The sequence below is a fragment of the Trichosurus vulpecula genome, chromosome 4 (assembly GCF_011100635.1).
Source record: "Trichosurus vulpecula isolate mTriVul1 chromosome 4, mTriVul1.pri, whole genome shotgun sequence".
Classification (NCBI taxonomy): domain Eukaryota; kingdom Metazoa; phylum Chordata; class Mammalia; order Diprotodontia; family Phalangeridae; genus Trichosurus; species Trichosurus vulpecula.
This window is the reverse complement of record NC_050576.1, coordinates 14,014,732-14,037,361: the sequence shown is the minus strand read 5'-3', so window position 1 is coordinate 14,037,361 and position 22,630 is coordinate 14,014,732. Positions and strand designations below refer to the sequence as shown.

At 41.6% G+C, this 22,630-nt stretch overlaps 1 protein-coding gene across 1 annotated transcript in view; it reads left to right on the top strand.

Moving 5' to 3' along the window:
- Positions 1-20,437, top strand: part of DNAJC6 (DnaJ heat shock protein family (Hsp40) member C6) — a 121,026-nt gene extending 100,589 nt beyond the window's left edge. Inside the window, exons 14-19 of the mRNA XM_036757517.1 lie at positions 3,280-3,348; positions 4,258-4,392; positions 5,844-6,107; positions 9,049-9,191; positions 14,500-14,676; positions 18,120-20,437. Coding sequence (XP_036613412.1) covers positions 3,280-3,348; positions 4,258-4,392; positions 5,844-6,107; positions 9,049-9,191; positions 14,500-14,676; positions 18,120-18,221 — 890 coding nt within the window. The 3' untranslated portion in view covers positions 18,222-20,437. The remainder of the gene's footprint in view (positions 1-3,279; positions 3,349-4,257; positions 4,393-5,843; positions 6,108-9,048; positions 9,192-14,499; positions 14,677-18,119) is intronic.
- The last annotated feature ends 2,193 nt before the right edge of the window (positions 20,438-22,630 follow it).

Below are 22,630 nucleotides of genomic sequence, written 5' to 3'. Positions count from 1 at the left end.
CCCGGCTAAGTAGAATGGTGGTACTGGGTGGAGGTAACCTTGGGGGCATCTAGTCCAAATATCTCATTGTTTAAGTGAGTTGGTTGAGGTTATAAGGGCAGAGTCGGCAGAGGAGGTTTTTGCCCAAGTGTCCCGACTTCAAGCCTGCTCTCTTTCCCTTCCCTTCCCTACACGAGGTTATTTCTTTCCTGAGATAATTGTGCTGGTGATGCTTTCTTTTCCAAAATGTAGGTTCAGGCCTCAATGACCAGAGCACCTAAGAGTTAGCAGATCTCCTTCCATGTAACCATTAGTGGAGGCAAAGCCCTCCAGGTTGAGCCTTTCTGTGGCATTTCCAGTTTGCTAAGTGCTTTGTTTGTTATTTTTCATTTCTTAGAAAAACTTCTGATGGGAATTATTGATGCTGTGGGTGCCCAGGCCAGGCTTCTGACCACTTCAGGCCATCACAGTCTTTAAATGTTGTGTGACAGCTTTGTAATTTCTTTATTTATAAGTTGAGAGATACATGGTGACAGGTAGTAGCTTGCAGTATATTACCAACGATGATTAGCACACCAGAGATGGTGTAAGATGCTATAGTGGATAGGGCGTGAAACTTGAGTGCAGGAGGACTTGGGTTCAAATCCCACCTTGGATATTCACTGTTTCTATGACTCAGAGCAAGGTATTTAATCTTTCTGTTCCTCAGTTTCCTCATCTAGAAAATAAAGGGAATTAGACTCAGTGTCCTCTAAGATCGTTTCCAGCTCTAGATTTATGAGCCTGTGGACTAGGGAAGGCACAATCAGAAAGATAAGTCGGCAGTTATGCATCAGGAATGTGGATTGAAATGAGTCAATTCACTTCTGAGCCTCAATTTCTCATCATCTTTGGTGTCTGTCTCACAAGACTCAAATGAGGCCATTTATGCAAAGCAGTTTGCAAACCTTCAAACGTAAAAATGTGAGCCATTGCTAATTAATGCGATTTCTGCTGCCCCTGTAAGAAAGATGAAGAAGCTTCTACATGTAATTGCTTGGTTGTTCAGTCATGTCTGACTCTTTGTGACCCCATTTGGGTTTTTTTTTTGGCAAAGATACCAGATTGGTTTGCCATTTCCTTCTCTAGCTCATTTTACAGATGAGGAAACTGAGGCAAACAACGTTAAGTGACTTGCCCAGGGTCACCCAGCTAGTAAGTGTCGGAGGCTGGATTTGAACTCAGAAAGATGAGTCTTCTTTGACTCCAGGCCCGGTGCTCTGTGCACTATGGTGCCATCTATTGATGAATGAAGTTTCAGGAGCACTAACTAGTACCACTCCCTCCATTCCTCCCCATCACATTGTATTTATTTGGTATATATCTATGTCTGCATATGTCATCTCCTCTGGCTAGCATATAAGCTCCTTGAGGACACTTTTGTCTTGTTATCTTCAGTGCCTAATACAGTACCAGGAACATAGTAGGTGCTTAATAAATGCTTGCTAATGTTTTGGACATGATGGAGTGAAATAAGCAATATGGTCATGTTTTATTAAAATACGAGGATCTTTGTGAGGTAGAGGTGGAAAAAGTCTTTAAGGTCACTTGGATTTTCAAGGATTAGCTTTATATGTTCTTACTTCTCAATTAACTACTCAGACATTTATTAAACACTTTCTATGTGCCAGGAGCTAAAGATCCAGAAGCAAACAATGAAGCCCTGCTTCTTGTTAAGGAGGGACGCTTCTGGTGGAGACAATCTATCTATCTACAAGTATCTCCAGAGTAAATTCAAGATAAAAATAAGGTTGTTAGTGAGGAAGGAGTCTGGGCCTCGGTGAAGTGAGGTCTCAACCTAGAGCTGAGTTAGAAAAGATTCTCCTTAAAACATCTTCTTTCAAATGAGAATATTTCAAAGACCCCAGTGCCCCACATGGGTGGGTAGGGCTGCTTCAGCACAGCTGGGGCATTGCTTGTCAGCTCTGCAAGTGGAACTGGGGGAGGGCCCGTTGTTGGAATGTTCTGCTCCAAGTTGAAATGGATAAGATTATTTCTCGTTAAATTCTGATTAAATTGTGTTTCAACACATGCACACCGAAAGTGCACGGAGGACTGAATGTGGACTCAGGAAGAGCTGGGGTAAAATCTGACCTCACAAACTTATGGCCTTTGTGACTGTGGGCAAAGCATTTAACCCCTCTGGACCTCAGGCTCCTTGTCTGCAAAATGGGAAGAATGATAGCTCTGACCTCCCAAGGTTGTGGTGAGGATCAAATGAAGTCCCACGTGAAGCCCTTGGCAAAGCTCCAAGTGCCCTGTTAGTGCTAACGGTCATCATCATCATCGTCATCATTATTATTATTACTGGCTATATGACCCTGGGCAAATCACTTAGTCCCTCTCTGCTTCAGTTTCATCCTCTGTAAAACGAGGACAATCATAGCACTTACACGTCACAGGCTTGCTGGAAGGATCGGAGGAGATGATCTGTGTCAAATGCTCGAGTGCTATGATATGAAAGGGTGTTATCGCTGTTACTATTTTTTACTATCATCACTATTGTCACTAAAACCCTCCATAGAACAAAATCCTATTGTTATTTTTATCACTGAAATCCTCTATAAAATGTAATCCCCATGTTACGTTATCATCATTATCATCATTAAAATCTTCCATAAAATGCAGTCCCCATGTCATCATCATCATCATCGTCATCATCACTAAACTCCTCCCTAAAATGTAATCCCTAACACATTTACACTGAACACCATAAAACCAGCGATAGCAGTAGTAGCAATGACAGCTGCTGAGTTCTAGAACGCTCCAAGTCCATTAATGTGTACCTTATATACATTGACTCGAAGTCCCCTTACATACATGAACTCACTTGAGTAGCGTGGGCAAGTCTTCCATTATAGTAGTTGTTCCATATTCACAGAAGCTCTTTTGGCTTTAACTTTAGTAAGTCAGTTCCACTATTCTTGATGGGTTTTGACTTGACTTTTGCTCCCATTTTAAGTTGTCTTAATTTAGATAGTTTTAGGCCTTAGAGTTGGTTCTTTTGACCCTCCTTTCCTTACTCTGCTGGGTATGGCTATTTCAAAGGATCAGGCTTGGCACCCGAGCGGGGCATACAAGTGCCCGCTTCTATCATGCTTGAGGCTAAAGGAGCACCTGAAGTCTCACTTGCTCATGGACGTGGCCCATTTCTTAAGGCAAAACCGTGAGGAGTGAATTGGTAATTTTTCAATCCTTGAACTGTCTTTTAAAAATTTCAGATAAGAAAGTGATGATCTGTTGTGTTCTTTTATTTGGCAGCTTCCAGCACACCCACTGTTTCCATCCAGCCAGATGTTTCAGGAGGTTGGGACTGGCCCAGTAAACCAGGTAATCATTCCCAGATTTAGTGTTCAGTTTCCCTGTTGTTTTTTTTTAATTTTTTGAGATGGTGTCCAAAAGATAGAGAATGTGTATATCAAAATGGGCCCTGATAGATAGAGCTGGATTTTCTTTAAAGCATACCAACCTGGGATCAGTAGCTAACATAATGCATGACAGTCAGGATTGATCCAGGAAATTCTCAACAGGCTAGAATATTCAGATGAATCCAATTACGTGATATGTAGTAGAGCCATGTGTGAAGTCTTGCATTTGGGTTCCAAAAACCAGCTGCACAAGCATTGATGCGAGAGATGTGGATAGACAATAGTCCATGGGATAAAATGGTTGTTTTTGAGTTCCTTAAGTGCTATGTGCATCAACAATTTGAATTTGAAATTAAGAAAACAGATCTCTAACTTTAGGCTGAAGAAAGGGTGGCATAATGTCCATGACCAGGGTTGTCATAGCTCTCCTATATTCCACCTTTAGGAGACACAATTATTGTATTCACTTCTGGCTACTGTATGTTTGGAAGGACATTGACAAATTGGATCATGGCAGGTAGCATGGGGCAGGCACTAGAGATTCAGCCATATGACAGCTTACTGAAGGAAGTAGGCATGTTTAGAGCGGAGAGAACTTTGGGAGAAACATGACAGTGCATTCCTTCCATCTTTCTTTGCCATGCCAGAAAGACAGAAAGGCAATTTAACAATTCACTTGGGAAAATTGTTCAAAGAATTTGTTCGGTGACCTCATACAAGGTCACTGAGTCTTATTTTTGACTCTCCTACAAGGCCATATGGGGAATAACTATTCTTGGGGACAGAGGCACTCAGAGAGTAATGGGGCTTGAGATTGCAAACCACAAATGTTGGCATGGTTATGGTCTGATGTCTCTACTTTCCTCTTTAGGTGGTTTTGGAATGGGAAGCAAGTCCGCTGCCACCAGCCCCACAGGCTCAATGCACAGTACTCCAACACATCAGAACAAACCACAGTCTCTGGACCCGTTTGCTGACCTTGGCACACTTGGTGCAAATTTAGCAGGTTAAGGTCAAAATAATAACTTTTTATGGATGAAAGTCTTCCATTATGCATCTGTCTTAGGATGAGCTGGTATTATGTAAGACCGGAAATGTGTGCATTTCCAAGGCACAATGCCTGAGGCTTGTCAAGAGCAATTACAAGGCAAAAGTGATGTCACAAATAACCTCTAGTCACTTGCCACTGGGAAGTACTAGTTTATTTAGGAAAAGTGCTACCTTGATTCCTTCTTGAGAGAGAGCAGGCTAATAAATGTTTGTAGGCTGGCAATTTGTTTTGTTTACAAACAAGGCTGACTTCTTTAGAGGATGCCTCACCAGTGATTTGTTGGGATAAATGGGGCCTTATGTGATTGGGGCGAGGGGAGGGTAACTGTAAACAGAGTGTTAAACTAGGAGTCAAGAGATCTGTGTTCAAATCCTACCTCTGCCACTAACAAACTACTTGTATGTTTCCTCCTTTCACATCTCAATTTGTTCATTTTAGAAAGTAGGGATTGGGTTAGATGACTGTGAATGGTGGCTGCCTTTGAGTCCTTGCTGTATACACTTCCCGAGTCTACAGTTAGTACTCCTTGTTGTATACACTTCCCGAGTCTACAGTTAATACTCCTTGCTGTATACACCTCCTGAATCCACAGTTAATACTCCTTGCTGTATACACCTGCTGAGTCTACAGTTAGTTCTCCATTGATTGGGAATTGATGGCTCTGTTTTTGATGAACAAGACCTTATTAAGTTTCAAGTCTGTGCCAGGCACTGGACTAGAAATGCAAAGATGGAAACCAAAGACAGTCCCTGCCGTCAAGGGCTTATATTCTATGAAAAGAAACAACACACACACACACACACACACACACACACAAGAATGTAGAGAAGCTACATAAAATAAATGTGAGATCAGGAGGATAAGTTTTAGCCACTTGGGAATCAGTAAGGGCACTCTGCTAATTGATAGAATTATATGAAAAACATGACTGCCAAGGACAATCTTCACATCAATATTTTTATGCATAAGCATGTAATTCACACATTTAAAAGGTTTCATTGCTTCATGGACACAAGTAGCTTTCATTAGTGTTCATTGAAAAGAAGCAATGTTGTATCGTGGACTTGGAGACAGAGATCAGGGTTAAACCCCACTCTACCACACGCTCCCTGGCTCACTTGAGGAAGTCATTATCTCTTTTGGTTTCATTCCTCATGTATAAAATGAGGGGCTAGACTAGACAGATTCTAAATTCCCTTTTAATCTATAATCCTATGATTAGCTATGATAACAGGAGTTTAAGTAGGATACATGAACAGATTTCCTATTTTTTTTTCCTTTGAACCCTCCTCTAACCAAGGTAACTTCCACTGAAATTGTGACATAATGCCTATGAATATGTGAGTTGCAAAAAAAAAAATAGCTAAGATATGGCCAAAAATGTGTGCATTTTCCTTTTGTTGCAGGTAGTTCTTCATTTGCCAGCAAACCCACCACGCCAACTGGGTTAGGTGGAGGATTCCCCCCTCTTAGCTCACCACAGAAGCCATCTCCTCAGCCAATGGGTGGGGGATGGCAACAGGGGTCTGGCTACTCATGGCAGCAAACCCAATCCAAGACACAGCCCAGCATGCCCCATGCCTCTCCCCAGAACAGACCGAACTACAACGTAAGCTTCTCATCAATGCCAAGTGGTCAGAATGACCGTGGAAAAGGACCTTCTAATTTGGGTAAAATTATTTTATTAGAATTTGATGTAAGAGTGCATATCTTGTGTTCTGGTGTTCAAAATGAATGTATATGGGAGTTGGATGGGGGAAGAAAGGGGGAAGGAGAGAGAAAGGAGAAAGAATATTGAGGATGAGAAATTGGGAGAAAAAGCAAGAAGAGAATTCATTTAGTTTCTGAGCTTCTAAGGGCAACTTAATTATTCCATTGGGAAGAGGGAGAAGTGAGAAGGCTGGGAATTTCAAAATAGCTGTACTGATCCTGGTTTGTTTCTGAATTACAAGCATAGGTATGTGCTTTCTTTTGGCCATTTTAATCCCCAAATATTGAGGTCTCTTAAGTGCCTTTGGAAGGCTTCTTAAAATGATAGAATAGGCAGTTGAAAGCATATAAAATGGACCAGCAGCAGTTGTTCTAAGATAGCCCAGTCAAGGAACTCAGGTGATACCCAATGACGTGTAAAAGGAAGGCATATCAAAGTAGCTACATACACGCTGAATTCAGAGTCAACAAGAACAGAATTCAGATCTATAAAATAAGGGTGTCAATACCAGCAGTACCTACCTCACAGGGTTAGTGGGATGCACAAATGAGATAATACATGGAAAGCACTTTGTAAACCTCAAATCTGGGTCAAGAACTTGCAAAACTCAGACCAGGAGGACAGTGAACTGACTTCACCAGGATCACATCACTTTGGGACCACTGAAAGCCTGCAAGTCTTCAACCCGTGAAAGCTGTGAAAGCAGCAGAAAAACACAAGAAGAAAGGTACTTGGGCCAGATGTTGTTTCTTTAGTGGCCAGAGCCCAATGTTAACATAATGTCCAAAATCAAGAAGTAGGCTAGAAGAATTCACAAACAAAACAAAACAAAAAAACAAACAAAAAACCCAAATTAATGCCACCATAAAAAACTATTATGATGACAGGGAAACTCGAGACAGAAAGCCAGAAGAAGAGAATGACTAACAAATCTCTGTAAGAAAAGCCTAAAAGAAAAATGTAGCTTGCATACAAGTCCAACCAGAATTGTTGATAGAGTTAAGTAAGAGTTTTAATAAGAGGGCTAAAAATGATTTTTAAAAACCAAGTGAGAGCTATGGAAGAAAGACATGAAAAGAAAATACCTTGAAAGAACAAGTAGTTAAAAAAAACTCACCAAAATTAGAATTGACCAAAGAGAAGCTCATGACTCCGTGAGATATCAAAAAAATTAAAACAAAATTTTAAAAGTGAAAAAATAGGAGAAAAATGTGAGGTATCTCACAGTCAAAACAATTGGCCTGGAAAGCTGAGGAGAGTCAATGTAGCAATAATTGGATTGCTTGGAAACTAGAGCCCAGACCTCAGATTTCAAGGAATCAGAAAACTGCCTAGATCTGTTAGGACCAGAGAATAAAAGTAGAAGTTCAAATAATGTACTATTCACCTCCAGAAAGAAACCCCAAAATGAAAACACTCAGGAATACTGTAGACAAAATCCAGAACTCTTAGGTCAAAGAAAAAATACTACAAAAAGCTCAAAAGAAAGAATGCCAAGGAGCCATAGTCAGGAACAGAAAAGATTTAGTAGCCACCACTCTAGAGGACTGAAGAACTTGGAATATGATATTTAGAAGACAGAAAGTCGTATGCTTCTAACCAAGAATAATTTCCCCAGACAAGTAAAAAAAAAGATCTTTGATGAAATAGAGGATTTTCAAGCATTCATGATGAGAAGTGAATAGGCAATATGGAAGAAGAGGCAATGAATGCAGAGGACCTTCTCTTGGAGTTTGGCTTTATATAGGGAGAGAAGAGATGTAGACATTAGCTTGAAGGAGAGAGAAGTTCAAGTGAAGGATTTTTAATAATGGGAGGAGACCTGGGCATGTTTGTAGGCAGTAGAGAAGCCAGCATATAAAGTGAGATTGAAGATGCAGAGAGAGAAGATGAGCAAAGGGGGGAAGTCAAGTCAATACTTATTTATTAAATACCTACTATGTGCAGGATATTAGACTAAGTGGTGGTAGGGGGTGGGTACAAGGAAAGGCTAAAAAAAATCCTCTGCTCTGAAGGAGCTCACAGTCTACTAAGGGAGAAAAAATGTAAACAATGTGAAAAAAGGCCATATAGGATCAATTGGAAATAATTTCAGAGAGAAAGACAGTCATAAGTCCCCAGAGGAGATACAGGGTGGCATCAAGGGCACAGGCAGAAGGGTTGTCCTTAAGGTGAAGGGTCAACTCTTCTTCAGAGATGAGAGTCAAAAGGTCAAAATCATGAGAACTGGCATGATGAAGAGGATTTTGATGAGTGAGAGAGAGATGAAGAGAAAGCACAGGGAATGGCCTAGATTTATTGATACTTAGTAGTGAAGTAAAAAGTGCTGTCCTTTTAAGGATAAGGTAAAGGCAAGAAGGGAGTGGGGCTGTAGGAAAGAAGAGAGAATTTGGAACAACCATTGTTGAAAAGTGATGGGAAGCTCAGCTTCTTTCTCCTTTCTCCTTCTGTTTCTGTCTCTCTCTTCATCTCTCCCCATTCTCTCCCCATTTCCATTTTTCTCCCTCTTTTCTCCCTTTTCTCATCCTTTCTCTCCCTCCCCCTTTCTCCCTTTACTCCTCTCCCCCTCTCTCTCTGTTGGTTTCTCTATTCTTCTTGCCCCTTCTTTCCCTCCCCTTCTCCTTGCTCTCCTCTCCTCTCCTCTCCTTATTGATCTGTAAAGTGTGAGCATTGGACTAGATGATCTCAGTTCTTTGCTAGCAACATGATTTGAGACCTAAAATGAAGAAACAACGGTGACCTCATCTTGGTGGAGCTAGGGGTTGTCATTTTGTGTTTTATACAATATGTGTCTAAAAGTCTAATTAAAAATATATCCTGTGTGAACGGATGTGTGTTTATTAGCGTGTGCGGGGGCGAGGGTATCAAAATAATTTAATGATTACTTTCTTACTTTATAGAGGGGAAATCCAAAGCAGCTGATTTTGAAGACCTGCTGTCTGGTCAAGGCTTCAACGCTCACAAAGATAAAAAGGGGCCCAGAACAATAGCTGAAATGAGAAAGGAAGAAATGGCAAAAGAAATGGACCCGGAGAAACTGAAGGTGAGAAAGGAGCTAGAAGGAATCGATGGTCGGGTCCTCTTGGCCACGTGTCTGTCCTGCCTAAAGTTGCTCATGTGATTTAGTGAAAAGGTAACAGGATTTGGAGAAGGAAGGGCCTGAGTTTCAGTCTCTGTTGCTTCATGGGACAGGACTAGAGGACATGTTACCACTATTCCTATGATTGCCAGTATTCCCATTGCTGCCGCCACCACCATTACTATTAGCTAATGTTTATACAGTCTAGTGCCTTAGATTTTATGAAGTGGTTTGCCTCTGTTATTTCATTTGGTCCTCACAACAACCCGGTGAAGTGTGAAGGGTGCTGTTATTATCCTCATTTTACAGATGAGGAAACTGAGGCTGAGAGAGTTAAGTCACTCACCGAAGGTCACCCAACTAGTAAGTGTCTGCAGCAGAATTTGAACTCAGGTCTTCCTGACTGCATGTTTGGAACTCTAGACTTGACTCCAGAGGTGTCACATTCTCCAATGGCACAAAACCACATTAAAACATAATTGGAAAATGTTTACCAAAAGAAATAAACATATAATACAACATAGATAATGTTATTTTGTGATTTTCTAAGTCAATATGCAGCTAGCAGGAATCAGTTTCTATTTGAATTTGACACCACTGTCTGACACCGCCTTGCTGCTTACGACTTGTTGATGGAGAAGTAAGATGCTCCAATCAGTCACAGAATCTCAGCATCAGGCAGGACACCAAAGGCACTCTAGTTCAAATTGGGCCTGAATGAGAGTCCTTTCTATAACGTTCCTGATCAAAAGTTACCCACTCTGCTTGAAAGCCATGATTCAACAAGAACCAAGGAGGAGGAGAGCCAGAAGAAATCAGTGTCACAAAAACCCAGAGAGAAGAGGCAATGCAGAAGGAGAGGGTGGTTAATAGTGTTAAAGATTGCAGAGTCATCAAGGCAGATGAGTACCAAGAGAAGGCCATTAGATGTGACAGTTAAGGGATCAACAGTTTGAGTTGAGGATCCAAAAGCCAGATTACAGAGGATTTAGAAGAGATCGAGATGAGGAAGTGCAGACACTGAGTGTAGCTGATAAGAGGAGGAGATAAAGAGAGCTCTGGCTAATGGAGATGTTAGGACCTAGGGAGGGCTTTTTTTTGAATGGGGGGATGAGTATGTAGGCATCCAGGAAGGAACCCATAAGGAGAGAGTTTGAAGACTGGAGTGAGACAAGAGATGAAAATGGGTGCAATCTGCTGGAAAAGATGGGAGGGAATAGGGTCAAGGGTTGTCGATGGCCAGGAGGACTGCCTCTCCATCAGATGTGGGAATGATGGAGGACACAGTGAGGGATGATGGCAGGGGAATTTGAGATGAACACAGGCTCAGCTTGTGGTGAGTGGCCTCAATTCTCTTGACTAAAGTATAGGTATGGTGTTCAGCTCTGAAGCTTTGGGCAGATTGAGCTGTTGGAGGCTTCAGGAGAAAAAAAGAAAGTTTTGCATAGCTACTATAGTAAGTGTGACAGAGAACCAATTATGGAGGAGGAGGATTGCTGTATTGCAATGAGGCTGTAATTCAGATTAAGTAACATAAGTGTGTGGTAGACTTTTATCACTGTTCATTTGTTGTTCAGTTGTGTCTAACTCTTCACGACACCATTTAAGGTTTTCTTGACAAAGATACTGGAGTGGTTTCCTTCTCCAGCTCATTTTACAGATGAGGAAACTGAGGCAAACAGGGTGAAGTGACTTGCCTAAGGTCACACAACTAGTAAGTGTCTAAGGCCAGATTTGAACTCAGAAAAATGAGTCTTCCTGACTCCAGTCCTGGCACTCTACCCACTGTACCACCTAGATGCCCCTGTGGACTCATTCAACTCCAAATCCGTGGAGTATCCAGTGGTACCATGATCCTGCACAATTCAATCCAATCCACATTCAATCCAAATCCATGGACAAATTATCAATTGGGGAATGACTCATTTCTATAAATTTCACTCAGTTCCCTATATATTTGAGGAAAGAGGCCTTTATCAGAGAAATTTGCTGTAAAAAATTCTGATATCACTTAATTTTCTGTGGTACCTTTTATGAAAATGTAGTTTCCCTGATTATCTCTTTTAATTAGGTCACTTTTTGCTTTTGCTTTGTCTAAAATCATGACTGCTAATCCTGACTTTTTTTTAGTTCAGCTGACACATAACAGATTCTGTTCCATCTCCATATTTAACCCTGTGTGTCTTTGTGTTTCAAGAGTGTCTCTTGTAATCAACACTTTGTTGGGATTCTGGTTTCTAATCCATTCTGCTATCTTCTTCTATTTTATGGGTGAGCTCATCCTGTTCACATTCACAGTTCCCTCCATCCTATTTTCTTCTGTTTACCCTTTTCCTCTTTTTATCCTGTCCCTCCCCAAAAGTCAGCTTTGCTTCTGACTACTGCCTCTTATCTGCCCTCCCTTTTATCATCTGTCCCCTTTCTTTTATCCCCTTTCCCTTTTATTTCCCTGTTGGTTAAGATCTGTTTCTCAAACCCAACTGAGTGTGTATGTGTACATACATACATACATACAACGTACATGTGTGTGCGTGCATTTCCGTCTTTGAACTAATTCTAATCCATTTGGCTCATGATTCTAAACAAACATCCCACAGATTTACCTGTGGCTAGATTTCAATATTCTTTAGCTATAAGCCTCTGATTCTCACTTTCAGTTTTCTCCTGCATAAGGCGTGGTGAGAGGTGACAGCTCAATTTTGAGTTTCAGAGAGGAAAATTGCTCTGGAAAAGGCTAATTCTGCCCTTGGAATATTACCCTTTGATTACAGACTCTTAGATCAGTTATCAAACATACAAGGAGTATAATCTTCTCTTGACAGAGGGAGAAATTGAAGGCTTTAGAAGATTAAATGATTTGCAAGGGTGACACTGTGAATGAATGACAGACATCTTGTGCCTCCAGGTCACTTAAGAGAACAAGACTGCAAAGTAGGCTTCAGAAAATGATTTTGTTATCATACAAATAGTGATTATAGGAAGGCAAACAGCCACTTATTTCTCCTCTGCTGTGGAATTTCACCCTTGCAAGCTCTGGTATCTTCTCACCGAAGAGGTACTTGCCTTGGTCTGCTGGATCCAGAGGCGACAACTATGATCATATAGAAATGCTCAGATCCTCTGATGGATGTCTTTGGAGAGTCCCCTCATGGATTGAGCACACAGCCCATCCAATGGAATTCTCACTCATTCTCCCCTCCTCCCATAAGTCTTCCACTGGGGAATCCATCCAGATGTTCTAGGGACCTACCTTTCTAGTCCTTGATGTGATCAAGCTGGTGGATAACTCAAGCTGCTGGTCCATTACATCATCACACTCACCATCTGGCCAGTCCACCTTCTTTTCTCAGGCATCCATTTCTCTTCATCCCTTTTTCCAGTTCCTTATGGGTCCTTCTTTGTACGGTATTGTCATCAGCTCCCAGCCATCACAAGCCTCTCCATTGCTGTCTAAGAATTACATACCATTTGTAATTTCTCAGAAACTGTTGTGCTCCCTGCCTCATAGTAATACAGCAGCATTGGTAGAGTGTCAGTATTAAGAATGTGGGTCTTTGTTCCCAGAGTGGAATGAGCTCCATGGTGAGTTTAATGTGTTCCCTCCCACCAAAATCTTTGAGATAAAAGTTGGGTGGCCACCTGTCAGATACTGGAATGGGGTATTGATTGTACTCGTGGCCATTGACATTCTTCTTGGTCTGAGATTCCGTAACTTCTGTTTATTGTAGCAGTGCAATATAGTGAAAATAAGACTAGTTCTGGACTCAGAGGACCTAGGTTCAAATCCCACCTCTTATATTTCCTGCCCATATGGTCTTGGGCACGTTACTTGACCTCTCCAGGCCTCGGGCTCTTCAGCTGTGAGATGAAGAAGTTTTATTTCAAAGCTTCCAAGGCCCATTCAAGCCCCCAGGACTATGATCCTCAGTTGATTTCATGCCTTGGCTGCCATCTTGTGACATGTCTTTTTACTTACTGTCTCTCTGAGCAGAACCATTCTCCCCACTAGCCTTTATTAAACATTGAATTTCTGTAGTGGAAACTTTTCTTTATGTAAAAAAGATCCAAATTTAGCCTATATTTCATACGGTGCCCACATGTTGAGAATGGCTCTTTTTAATTACTGATAGCGATTAGCATTTATATGATACTTTCAGAGTTTAGAGATCGATTTGCATATGTAGAACAAACCCTCAGTGCAGCATCTGGATGTGTGGACGATGGAAGCTATTTGTGTGAATCCTGCTCCTTTCCTTGCTAAGGTGCAGAGTCAACACTAGGAAGTCATCTAACTCTCTGAACCTCAGTTTCCATATCTGAAAAATAGGCACATTAATTCCTATAGTACATTCTATAAAAGTCAACCTATTCCATCATATGTGTTATTTTCCCTATTAGAATACAAGCTGCTCGAGGGCTGGAATTTTCTTGCTTTTTTATTTATATGTCCTTATTGCTTCTGGAATGAAATACAAACTCCTCAGGCTGGTATATCAAGTCACCACCCATCTGGCTCCAACTTCCATTTCCAATTGCATTTTATTTTATAGGGTTCTTCACAGGGGTCTGTGATCATAGATTTAGGTTCCTAGAAGCTGACTTGCAAAAGTCCTTGTGAGGCCACTGAATCTAGTCCCCTCATTCTACAGAAGGGGAAACTGAGACTTCAAGAGACACGACTTCCCTGGGCTCACACACCTAGTAAATGTCCAAGATGGGATTGGAACTAAGGTTTTCTGGACTTCAAGTACATTGGTCTATCTACATGAGGCTCAGATGAGATAGAACTTGAAAAAATGCTTTGCACTGTATAACACCAACTAACATTGTCATAGCTTCTCATTTGGGTCTCAAAGACTTCTGAAATGTGGCCTCAGTATTCAATTAGATCCATGACACATTTAGGAAGTTCATTCCAATGATGTACATTGCAACCCATCCAAGCTTGTCTATCCTGAGCAGTTCTTGTCCAGGTCATATGATTCCCATTTTAAAGATGGGAAAATCGAGGGTCTGAGTGATTCGGTGACTTGCCTACTGTAAGTGGCAGAAGTGGGGTTTAGACATAAGTTTTCCTGGTATCAAGTCCAGTATTGTCTTTCCCCTCATGCTTTCCCTCACAGATGTACCAAGTTCACAAGCAGTCTTACCACAGTGTCCTTGATGCTTAACCACACTCTATCCATATTCTGACACTTCGCCACCTCCCATGTAGTCGAGTGACCCTGGTCATTGAAAGGTTGGACGCTGATTTCTGTGTCTTCATCCACAGATCCTGGAATGGATAGAAGGCAAGGAAAGGAACATCAGGGCACTGCTGTCCACCATGCACACGGTGCTATGGGCTGGGGAGACCAAATGGAAGCCCGTGGGCATGGCCGACCTGGTCACTCCTGAGCAGGTGAAGAAAGTCTACAGGAGGGCCGTGCTCGTGGTGCATCCAGACAAGGTGAGTACAACTGGAGGAAGCTGGATACACAGCACCCATGTTCTTCTGGGAATGTGCCCACTTTGTAGCTTGCTTTGTACCCTCCTGCATTTTTGCCATCATGAGTCACAGGCTTTCTCATTATCTCTGGATCCCCAGTGCCTGACACTCTGGCTTGCAAATTTTGATGAATAAAAGAATGAATGTATGAATGACAGAATGAATAAAGACATCAGAAAACACTTAAATGCCTACTATGTGTCAAGCCTTGGAAGTAAAAATACAAAAATAAAACAGTTCCTGTCCCTGTGGAGCTTATAATATAGTAGATATAGGGCAGTGTGCCAACAGGAATATAGAGGTCCATGTAAGGTGCTTGTCAGTTGAGATAGCATGTGCCCCAGGGAAGGAGCTCCAAAGCTGAAGGGGTTAAATGTTCCGTAGTGTGATCTCTGGTATGGAAGAAAGGAAGACAAGGCCAAGGAGGAAAGTATCTGTGATCTTATCTGTGAGATAATAATTGAAAGGTGTTTAGCACAATGCTTGACACACAGTAGGTACTTAATAAATTCATGTTCCCTCCATCTTCCTTCCTTCCCCTAGCACCTAGTACCTTGCATATATTTTGTATATATCTGTTTGTATATGTGTTGTCTTTTCCAGTAGAATGTAGCTCCTTGAGGGCCCCCCCACCCCCGCCCTGGCATCTAGCACAACATTTAGCTCATGGTAGGTGTTTAATCAGTGCTTGTTGGTCAGTTGATTGACTTCCTTAAACTACAGTGAATCAATAGGGTCAAATTCATATATTTTAAAATAATTTTCATCAAGTCAACAAATGTTTATCTGACACCTACTGTATGCAAGCCACTGTGTTGGGCTCTGGGCAAAAACAAGAGCGAAAACAAAATAGCGCCTGTTCTCAAGGGGCTTGCACACGTTGGCTTCTAATTGAGTTATCCACGTGTGTGTTGACAGCTGCCTTGTTCGGGGATAGGGATATGGATTGACCCAGGGTTTTGCTGATGCCCCAGGTCTTCTGGGTGATAAAGCTCGCTCTGGAAATGGAAGTCTACATCTTCTAGTCTCAGAGAGTTGCCTGAAGCCTGAAAGGTTAAACAACATGGGTCACAGGATCTTCCTCTGTTCGTTAGCAGAAAAGAAACCCCATGAACCACTCGACTGTAGCAAGAATAACAGAGTGGGATGGGCCACGCTGATGTCCTGAGAGCCGTCTGGTTTGAACAGGATGGTGACAGGGTTCGTGTGAGCCCCAGGGAGCAGAGCTTGGAAAGAATGTATTCCAATTTCATCGCATTGTGACTCTTCTAGTAACTTGTCCCCAGCAGATAGACTAACATGAAGCAACTTCATTTTCTGAACCCAAACAGATGAAAAAGTAATGCCAATGATAACAGTGCTAATGGCAGCTGCTAGCCTTCATAGAACACTTTCTATCTGGTATTCCATTTGATCCCTATAGCTACCCTATGAGATAGGAGCTGTCATTTACAGATTATTTTTCAGATAAGGTACACTGAGCCTGAAAAATGAAGGGATTGGTTCAGGGTCACATGACCAGTCTGAGGCAGGATTTGAATTCAAGACTCCTCCAAGTCCAGCATGCCATCCACTGCCTCCCTATATGCCTTCAGGCTAGAAGTCTGACAGCCAACCACTGCTTGTAGCACCAAGTTAGTAAGGGTAATTCATTATAATAAGAAGCTACCAGAAGCAGTTTGACACGATGCATGGAGAGCCTTAGAGTCAGGAAAACCAGGCTCTGAATCTTGTCTTATCATCAGCCCATTGCGACGTCTAAAAGGTCAAGAAATAGTTATTTAATAATCATGTCTTTCACCAGAATGAAAAATTGAGAATGTTCCTTAGAAAAGGGAATGTGGGAATTTGAAGAAATCAGAGATTAGGAAGAGGGAAGGTGCCATGAATCTTTTCTTGGTGGGTGGTTGGTTCTTTATTAATTAATCCGCCAATCGGAGAGCATTTATTAAGTGTGTATTATGTGCCAATGATACACTGGTGATACAAAAGAAAAAGAAGCCAAAGGGTCAGGGCTGGGGCAACGGTTAGAGTTTTCTATCAGGAAATCCAGTTTGCTTTCTTCGTGGCTGGAATGGGGAGAAAGGGGAAGACCAGGGTTTTGGCCCAGTTCACCAAAATTTCAAGGGGTATCGATAACATTTCCAGCCTATGGTAGCATACCAATTATTGCATATAGTGCCTAGTTAGTAAGGATAATTAGTTACAATAACATGTTGCCGAAGCAGTATGACAAGATAGATTGAGAGTCTTGGAGTCAGGAAAACTTGGTTCTAAGTTCTGCCTCTGATATTTATTGTCTTTGTAACCCTGAGCAAATCACTCCGTCTCTCAATGTTCTAGGCAACTCTAAGTTTGCATTGGTAGAGAGCATTTCCTCACTGGGAGATCCCTACCATGAAGAAATCACAGATAGGAAGCAAATTCAGAAAAAATAGGGAGTATCACATAGCATCTTCCTCTCCCTGGTGGCTGCTCCCAAGATAGATGCTTCTCCTCCCCCCTTCCCCCTGCTCCTTGGCTTCCCCAGCACCCCACCCTAATCTTGCAGCCTCTCCAGGAATCCACTTAGGATGTCCCGTGATTCCATTCTCCTCACACAAACCCCAACAAACTGAAGGGAGACTTTTATGTTGCTTGTATCGTTCTCAAGAAGAGTGTATCTCTCTTTGAACCTCCAGTGCCTAACATAGTTTCTGGCTTAATATATACTTGAATTGAGCTGAATTGCCCTGAGGATGAAGAATGATAGTTACGGCTCCAAACTTATCATTGGCCTTTCTATTATTCTCCATAGTTGGGAATTCTTCTGAGGGGTTACAAGTTTAGAGGTAGAAATTAATAATATTATTATTAGTGATAATTATGTCAATAATAAGGTAAGAACTATAATGACCTTTATAAAGTTTTTATTTTTAATTGATGGAATAAAACAAGCATTTCCATAACATAGTATAATAAAAAAGATGATTGCGCATGAAACTGCAAATCTTTTATGTACAACTTGCTATTCCCTTTAAATATTTAATAAAATTATCACATAAATTTCACTTTTTTCCTGCCCCCTCCCACATAAGGTTTACAAAGCACTTCATCTGATTCCTATAACAAGCCTGTGAGAGATGCTTTTATTATCCCTATTTTACAAATGAGGAAACTGAGACTGAGAGAGGTTATATAATTTTCTTGGTGTCACACAGCTATTGTGTGAAGCAGGGTTTGAACCCATATCTTCCTGACTTCTAAGTCTAGCACTGTACCCACCCACTAAGGTACCTACCTGCCCATCCAAAAAGCAAAGGTTTCACGAGGAGATTTGGCACTTCCTTCATTAGAAGCTCGCAGACACTGACTTGTGATCCATGGTCTGTTAGCCATTGTCCACTTCTCTTTTTTCCTTCCAGGCTACCGGGCAGCCGTATGAACAATATGCCAAGATGATCTTCATGGAGCTCAATGACGCCTGGTCAGAATTTGAGAATCAAGGCCAAAAGCCCTTGTATTAACCTGCTCTTTCCTCTGTCTCCACTGCAGACCTAGGCTAATGCTTCTTTCTCTTGTCCCAATGGAGATTTTCACAGATGAACCCAAATGAGACATCCCCAACAGCAAACAGTTAAATTCTCTGCCCATCGCTTCCCTGATGAATAAAGAAACAGGAGTCTAGGATTCTAGGTGTTATCACCTTAAACCTTCCAGAATGTTCTAGGCATGTGAGTTGACATTTAAGATCCAATGACCATACTTCACAGTCATATGAAAAATGAGGCCGTACATATAGAACAGAGAGTTTTAATGTGTGTGGGGGGAGTGGGAGGGGTTAGCGAGGGGAGATGATGAGCATTGGACCAGATGTGACCTTCATGTCCTTGCCCAAGAAGGGATACGATTTTTACGCTTTAGGGGAAAAGGAGCAAAAAATTGGGTAAGGAATTCACTCTGATGGAAGATTTTTTTTTAAGAGGTTGGCTTTTAGATTGTGTCAAAAAGATGTCTTCCATGTCACCTAGTCAGACAAACTTGAGCAGAATCAAACACCATGGATAGCTACTTCTGCCTAGAGCATCATTCTGTACAGTTATAAGCCCATAAGCCTTTTGTGGCCTACTTGAAAGTTAATGTGAAACTTAGGAAGAGATTTAACTCCATTACAATAGACACCGATTATCACTTGATTTGGTTGGGTAAATTAAAACAAACGGAGCATCTCAAAGGTCCCTATTCCTACAAAGAAGCTTAGAGTCCTCAGCTCCATTCCTTTTGTTTAAGTTATGGTTAATTATCTTTTGAAAAACCTACCATTGATTAATTTTATGCCAGATGGAGAGGAACATTTTTTTTAACTGGGGGTGGGGTATATTGCCCCAGGATTTTTATTCTAATCACTTTTCATGGTCATAAATGTTGTGCTTGCCTAGAAGTGGGTTCTAAAGGAGTTGGTCTTCTCTCCCACTTATCAGAATTTGCATTCTGAAGAAACTCTGGCTTCTATAGGTTCCTAAGGATTTGGGAAAGAATGGGAAGGGTCAGTACTTAGAAAACTTCGAGTTTACTTCCAGACCAAGTTAAATGATTCACCAGTGCTTCCTTGCTTATTATTCACCTGGAGAAAGTCTAGACCCTTCCCCCTCCATAGCTCCTTATGAGGCCCCAAACAGGAAAATGCATATGCTTCTCTATGGAAGATCACCAAACGGAAACTGCCTCACCCTCCTCTAGGCTGGAGTTCAGCATGGCATTAAGAACAGTTGGTTTCCTCAGAAATGTCCTGGGTCAACCCAATCTCACCTCCTCTTTCTTTACTTCATTGACAAAGTAGGTCCAGCAGACAGACAAGAAGATTTCTGGGCTCATTCTTTAGGGGAAATTCCACCTCAAATATCATGGAAACATTTCTCAAGTTGGTGTTTTTAAAGACAATCATTTCTTTACCCATTTCAATTTCCTTACAGCACTGAAAATACTGAAAAAGCAGCATGTCAGAATCCATCCTATTTGGTAAAGCCCCACTCTTCCTCCTCTTCCTCTTCATTATTGGGTTCCTTCCCCCCTCCCCTTTCTGGTGTATAGGGTCCATATTTATTTACTACCATTGACTGATGATGTGAAACCTGCACATGATGTTATTCCCACCTTCCCTTCTATACAAACATAAAGCATTTGGGGTAACCATAACCAAGTGGATGTTATTTATTAACCCATTCAGAAACAATGTTTTGGTCCAGTCTGTGCTTGTCCTCTTTGAAACCGGAATGTGAGCCATGGTCCTGTGACTTGTTTTGTTCTCATCCCCATCATGTAGATATTGTGTGACCGACGCCTATATAATACTACTACTAATAAAAGAAAAAGGATCTCCTGTGGATGTAATGTACATTTTGAAATGATAGAAGTCTATTAGCTTTGTATCATGTATGGGATAACCCATCCGTGTCCATAGCTCCCAGCACCATTACCTTTACGTACTCGGCAAAGAGAGAGAGGCTCTTTCCTGACCTGCAACATTTGGGTTTCCCGCCGCCATGTTTGCTTTCTGGATGCATTAAGATTATGGACCCCCGGCTGATCTCGAAATTCTTAACTTATGTGGAACAAGAGGTTTTTGCATTCCTTTTAAACATTTGGTAGCGACAGCTTGCTGATGTTCAGGTCAACTGTTAACTAAGGAAAAAATATTGTAATATATATTTTTTTGTAAATATACTCTACACAATGAAATGTGTGACTGGTCTCAGACGTTTGTAATATATATATATTAAAAAGCTCAAACAGTATTTGTTATAAACTTAAGTTATGTTTTGTGCTTGTGGAGGTGAAGGGATCAAAGTTAGCTAGAGTTGGCTGGAGCTCCTGTTGGAAGGAATTGGGGGAGGAAAACCGCTTGTACAGAGAAGGGGAACTTTCTCAAGATCCTTGAGTCATGTGTTCAAGTCTTTGCCTGCCAGCCAGGACAGGCACATACACTCCAGGTAAATTTTCAATTGGTCAATCAATAAGAGTTTATTAAACTGTAGAGGCAGAGGTGGTGCAGTGGATAGCGTGCTGGGACTGGAGTCAGGAAGACCTGAGTTCAAATCCAGCCTCAGATACTTACAAGTCTCTTAACCTTGTTTGCCTCAGTTTCCTCATCTGTAAAATGAGCTGGAGAAGGACGTGGCAAAATATTCTAATATCCTTGCCAAGAAAACCCCAAATGATATCACAAAGAGGTGGACATGATTAAAAAATGACCAAATAACAGCAACATATCTGGCACAGGCCTAAATGATGGGGATACAAAGAAAAGGCAAAGCCAATGCTGTCCGGAAGAAAGAGCTGCAAACACAGTGGAGATGGAAGCCAGAATTAAGGAAGGGTCTTAACCTGGGGCCCACAGACCTCCAAAGGGTCTAGATTGGATGGATTTCAGGGACCACATTAATTCAGATGAGGAAAAATTACATTTTTGATTTCAGTTTTATTGGTCATGCTATGTATTTCATTTTACACACTTAAAAACATGCTTCTGAAGAGAGATTCTGGAGAGGTTTAAAAATGGCAGTCCCTGCATTGGAAAATTGTGACCATTCACTGGGACCTCTGGGCCTTGGGGTCATAGGCAGAGGCTGGGCAGATCATGGAACTACATTCCCTTCATTTTAGGAATTAGAAAATCTAGAGTCTGGAGGGTTAGTGACACTAATAGGTAGCCTTTGAAGCCATGCTGGGGAGCTTTCGTCAAGGTGTTTTTCCTCTTTTGGCTCCAATTTGTTCTCCTGTAAAGCTAGAGAGGTTAGTTTTAGATGATTTCTAGGGTCTTTGAGGTCATAAATCCTATGAACCCATGACTTGGCATGTCACCAAATAAATGCTGATGTGCCCTTTGGGACAGAAATTCCTGATGTTGAAGACAGACACTTTTTAGCCTCACTTTTTCTACATGCACTATTGTTGACCCCATCAAATGTCAGGTGGCTACCTTGCCAAACTCTATTGCTGTCTCTGTCAACTATTCATGTAGTAAGCATTTATTAAACTTTTTATTACTGTGGGACAGGCATTGTACAAAATACTGGGGATTCCGAGAGAAAAACAGGAATCTCTTCTCTGAAGGTGATTACCTTGCACTGGGTGGAACAACGTGTACACCATAAGCCTCAGTTTCCTCATTTGTAAAATGAGATTGTGGGACTTGGCTTCTGAATCCCATTCTCACTGTAGCTCTATGAGCATATAAGTAAATACAAAGTAATCCTGGAGGGGGGAGGGAGATACTAATCACTGAATGGATCAGGACGGGCCTCGTCTAGGAGGTCGTACTTGAAATGAGCTTTTTAAAAAAATCATTTTCAATTAATGAGGATATTTTACTCCCTTTCCCCCCACACCCTACATCCCTGAGAAGGAAAAAAAGACCTTTGTAGCATATATACGTAACCAAGCAAAACAAATTCCAACATCAACTACATCCAAAAAAGAAGGTGGAATTCTAGGGGACAGAGGTGAGGAGGGAGTACACTCCAGGTGGAGGGAACAGCCTGTGCCAAGACAAAGAGATGGGAGATAGAGGTGTCATTTAATGGAACTGCAAATCTGCTTTCACCTCTGATAATCCCTCACTTAATGACAGAGATGCTGAAGACATAGGGAGGGACCGGTAGATGCTGAGAGACTCAAGATAAAAGACATTGAGGTATGTGCGCAAAGAAGATCCAGGCAATCACAGAAAGGTAAAAGGGCCCCCTCAGGTGGCAGGAGATGCCATTGCATGAACGATGCACCATCTGAACTGGGACTTGAGCAACAGAACAAATTTCAACATAGGGCAGGGAAGCCAATTTCAAGTGTAGGGGATAACTTGAGCTGCCTAGAGGCTTCTAGGGGGCGCTATAGTGGATAGAACTCAGGGTCTGGAGTCAGAAAGACCAGAGTTCAC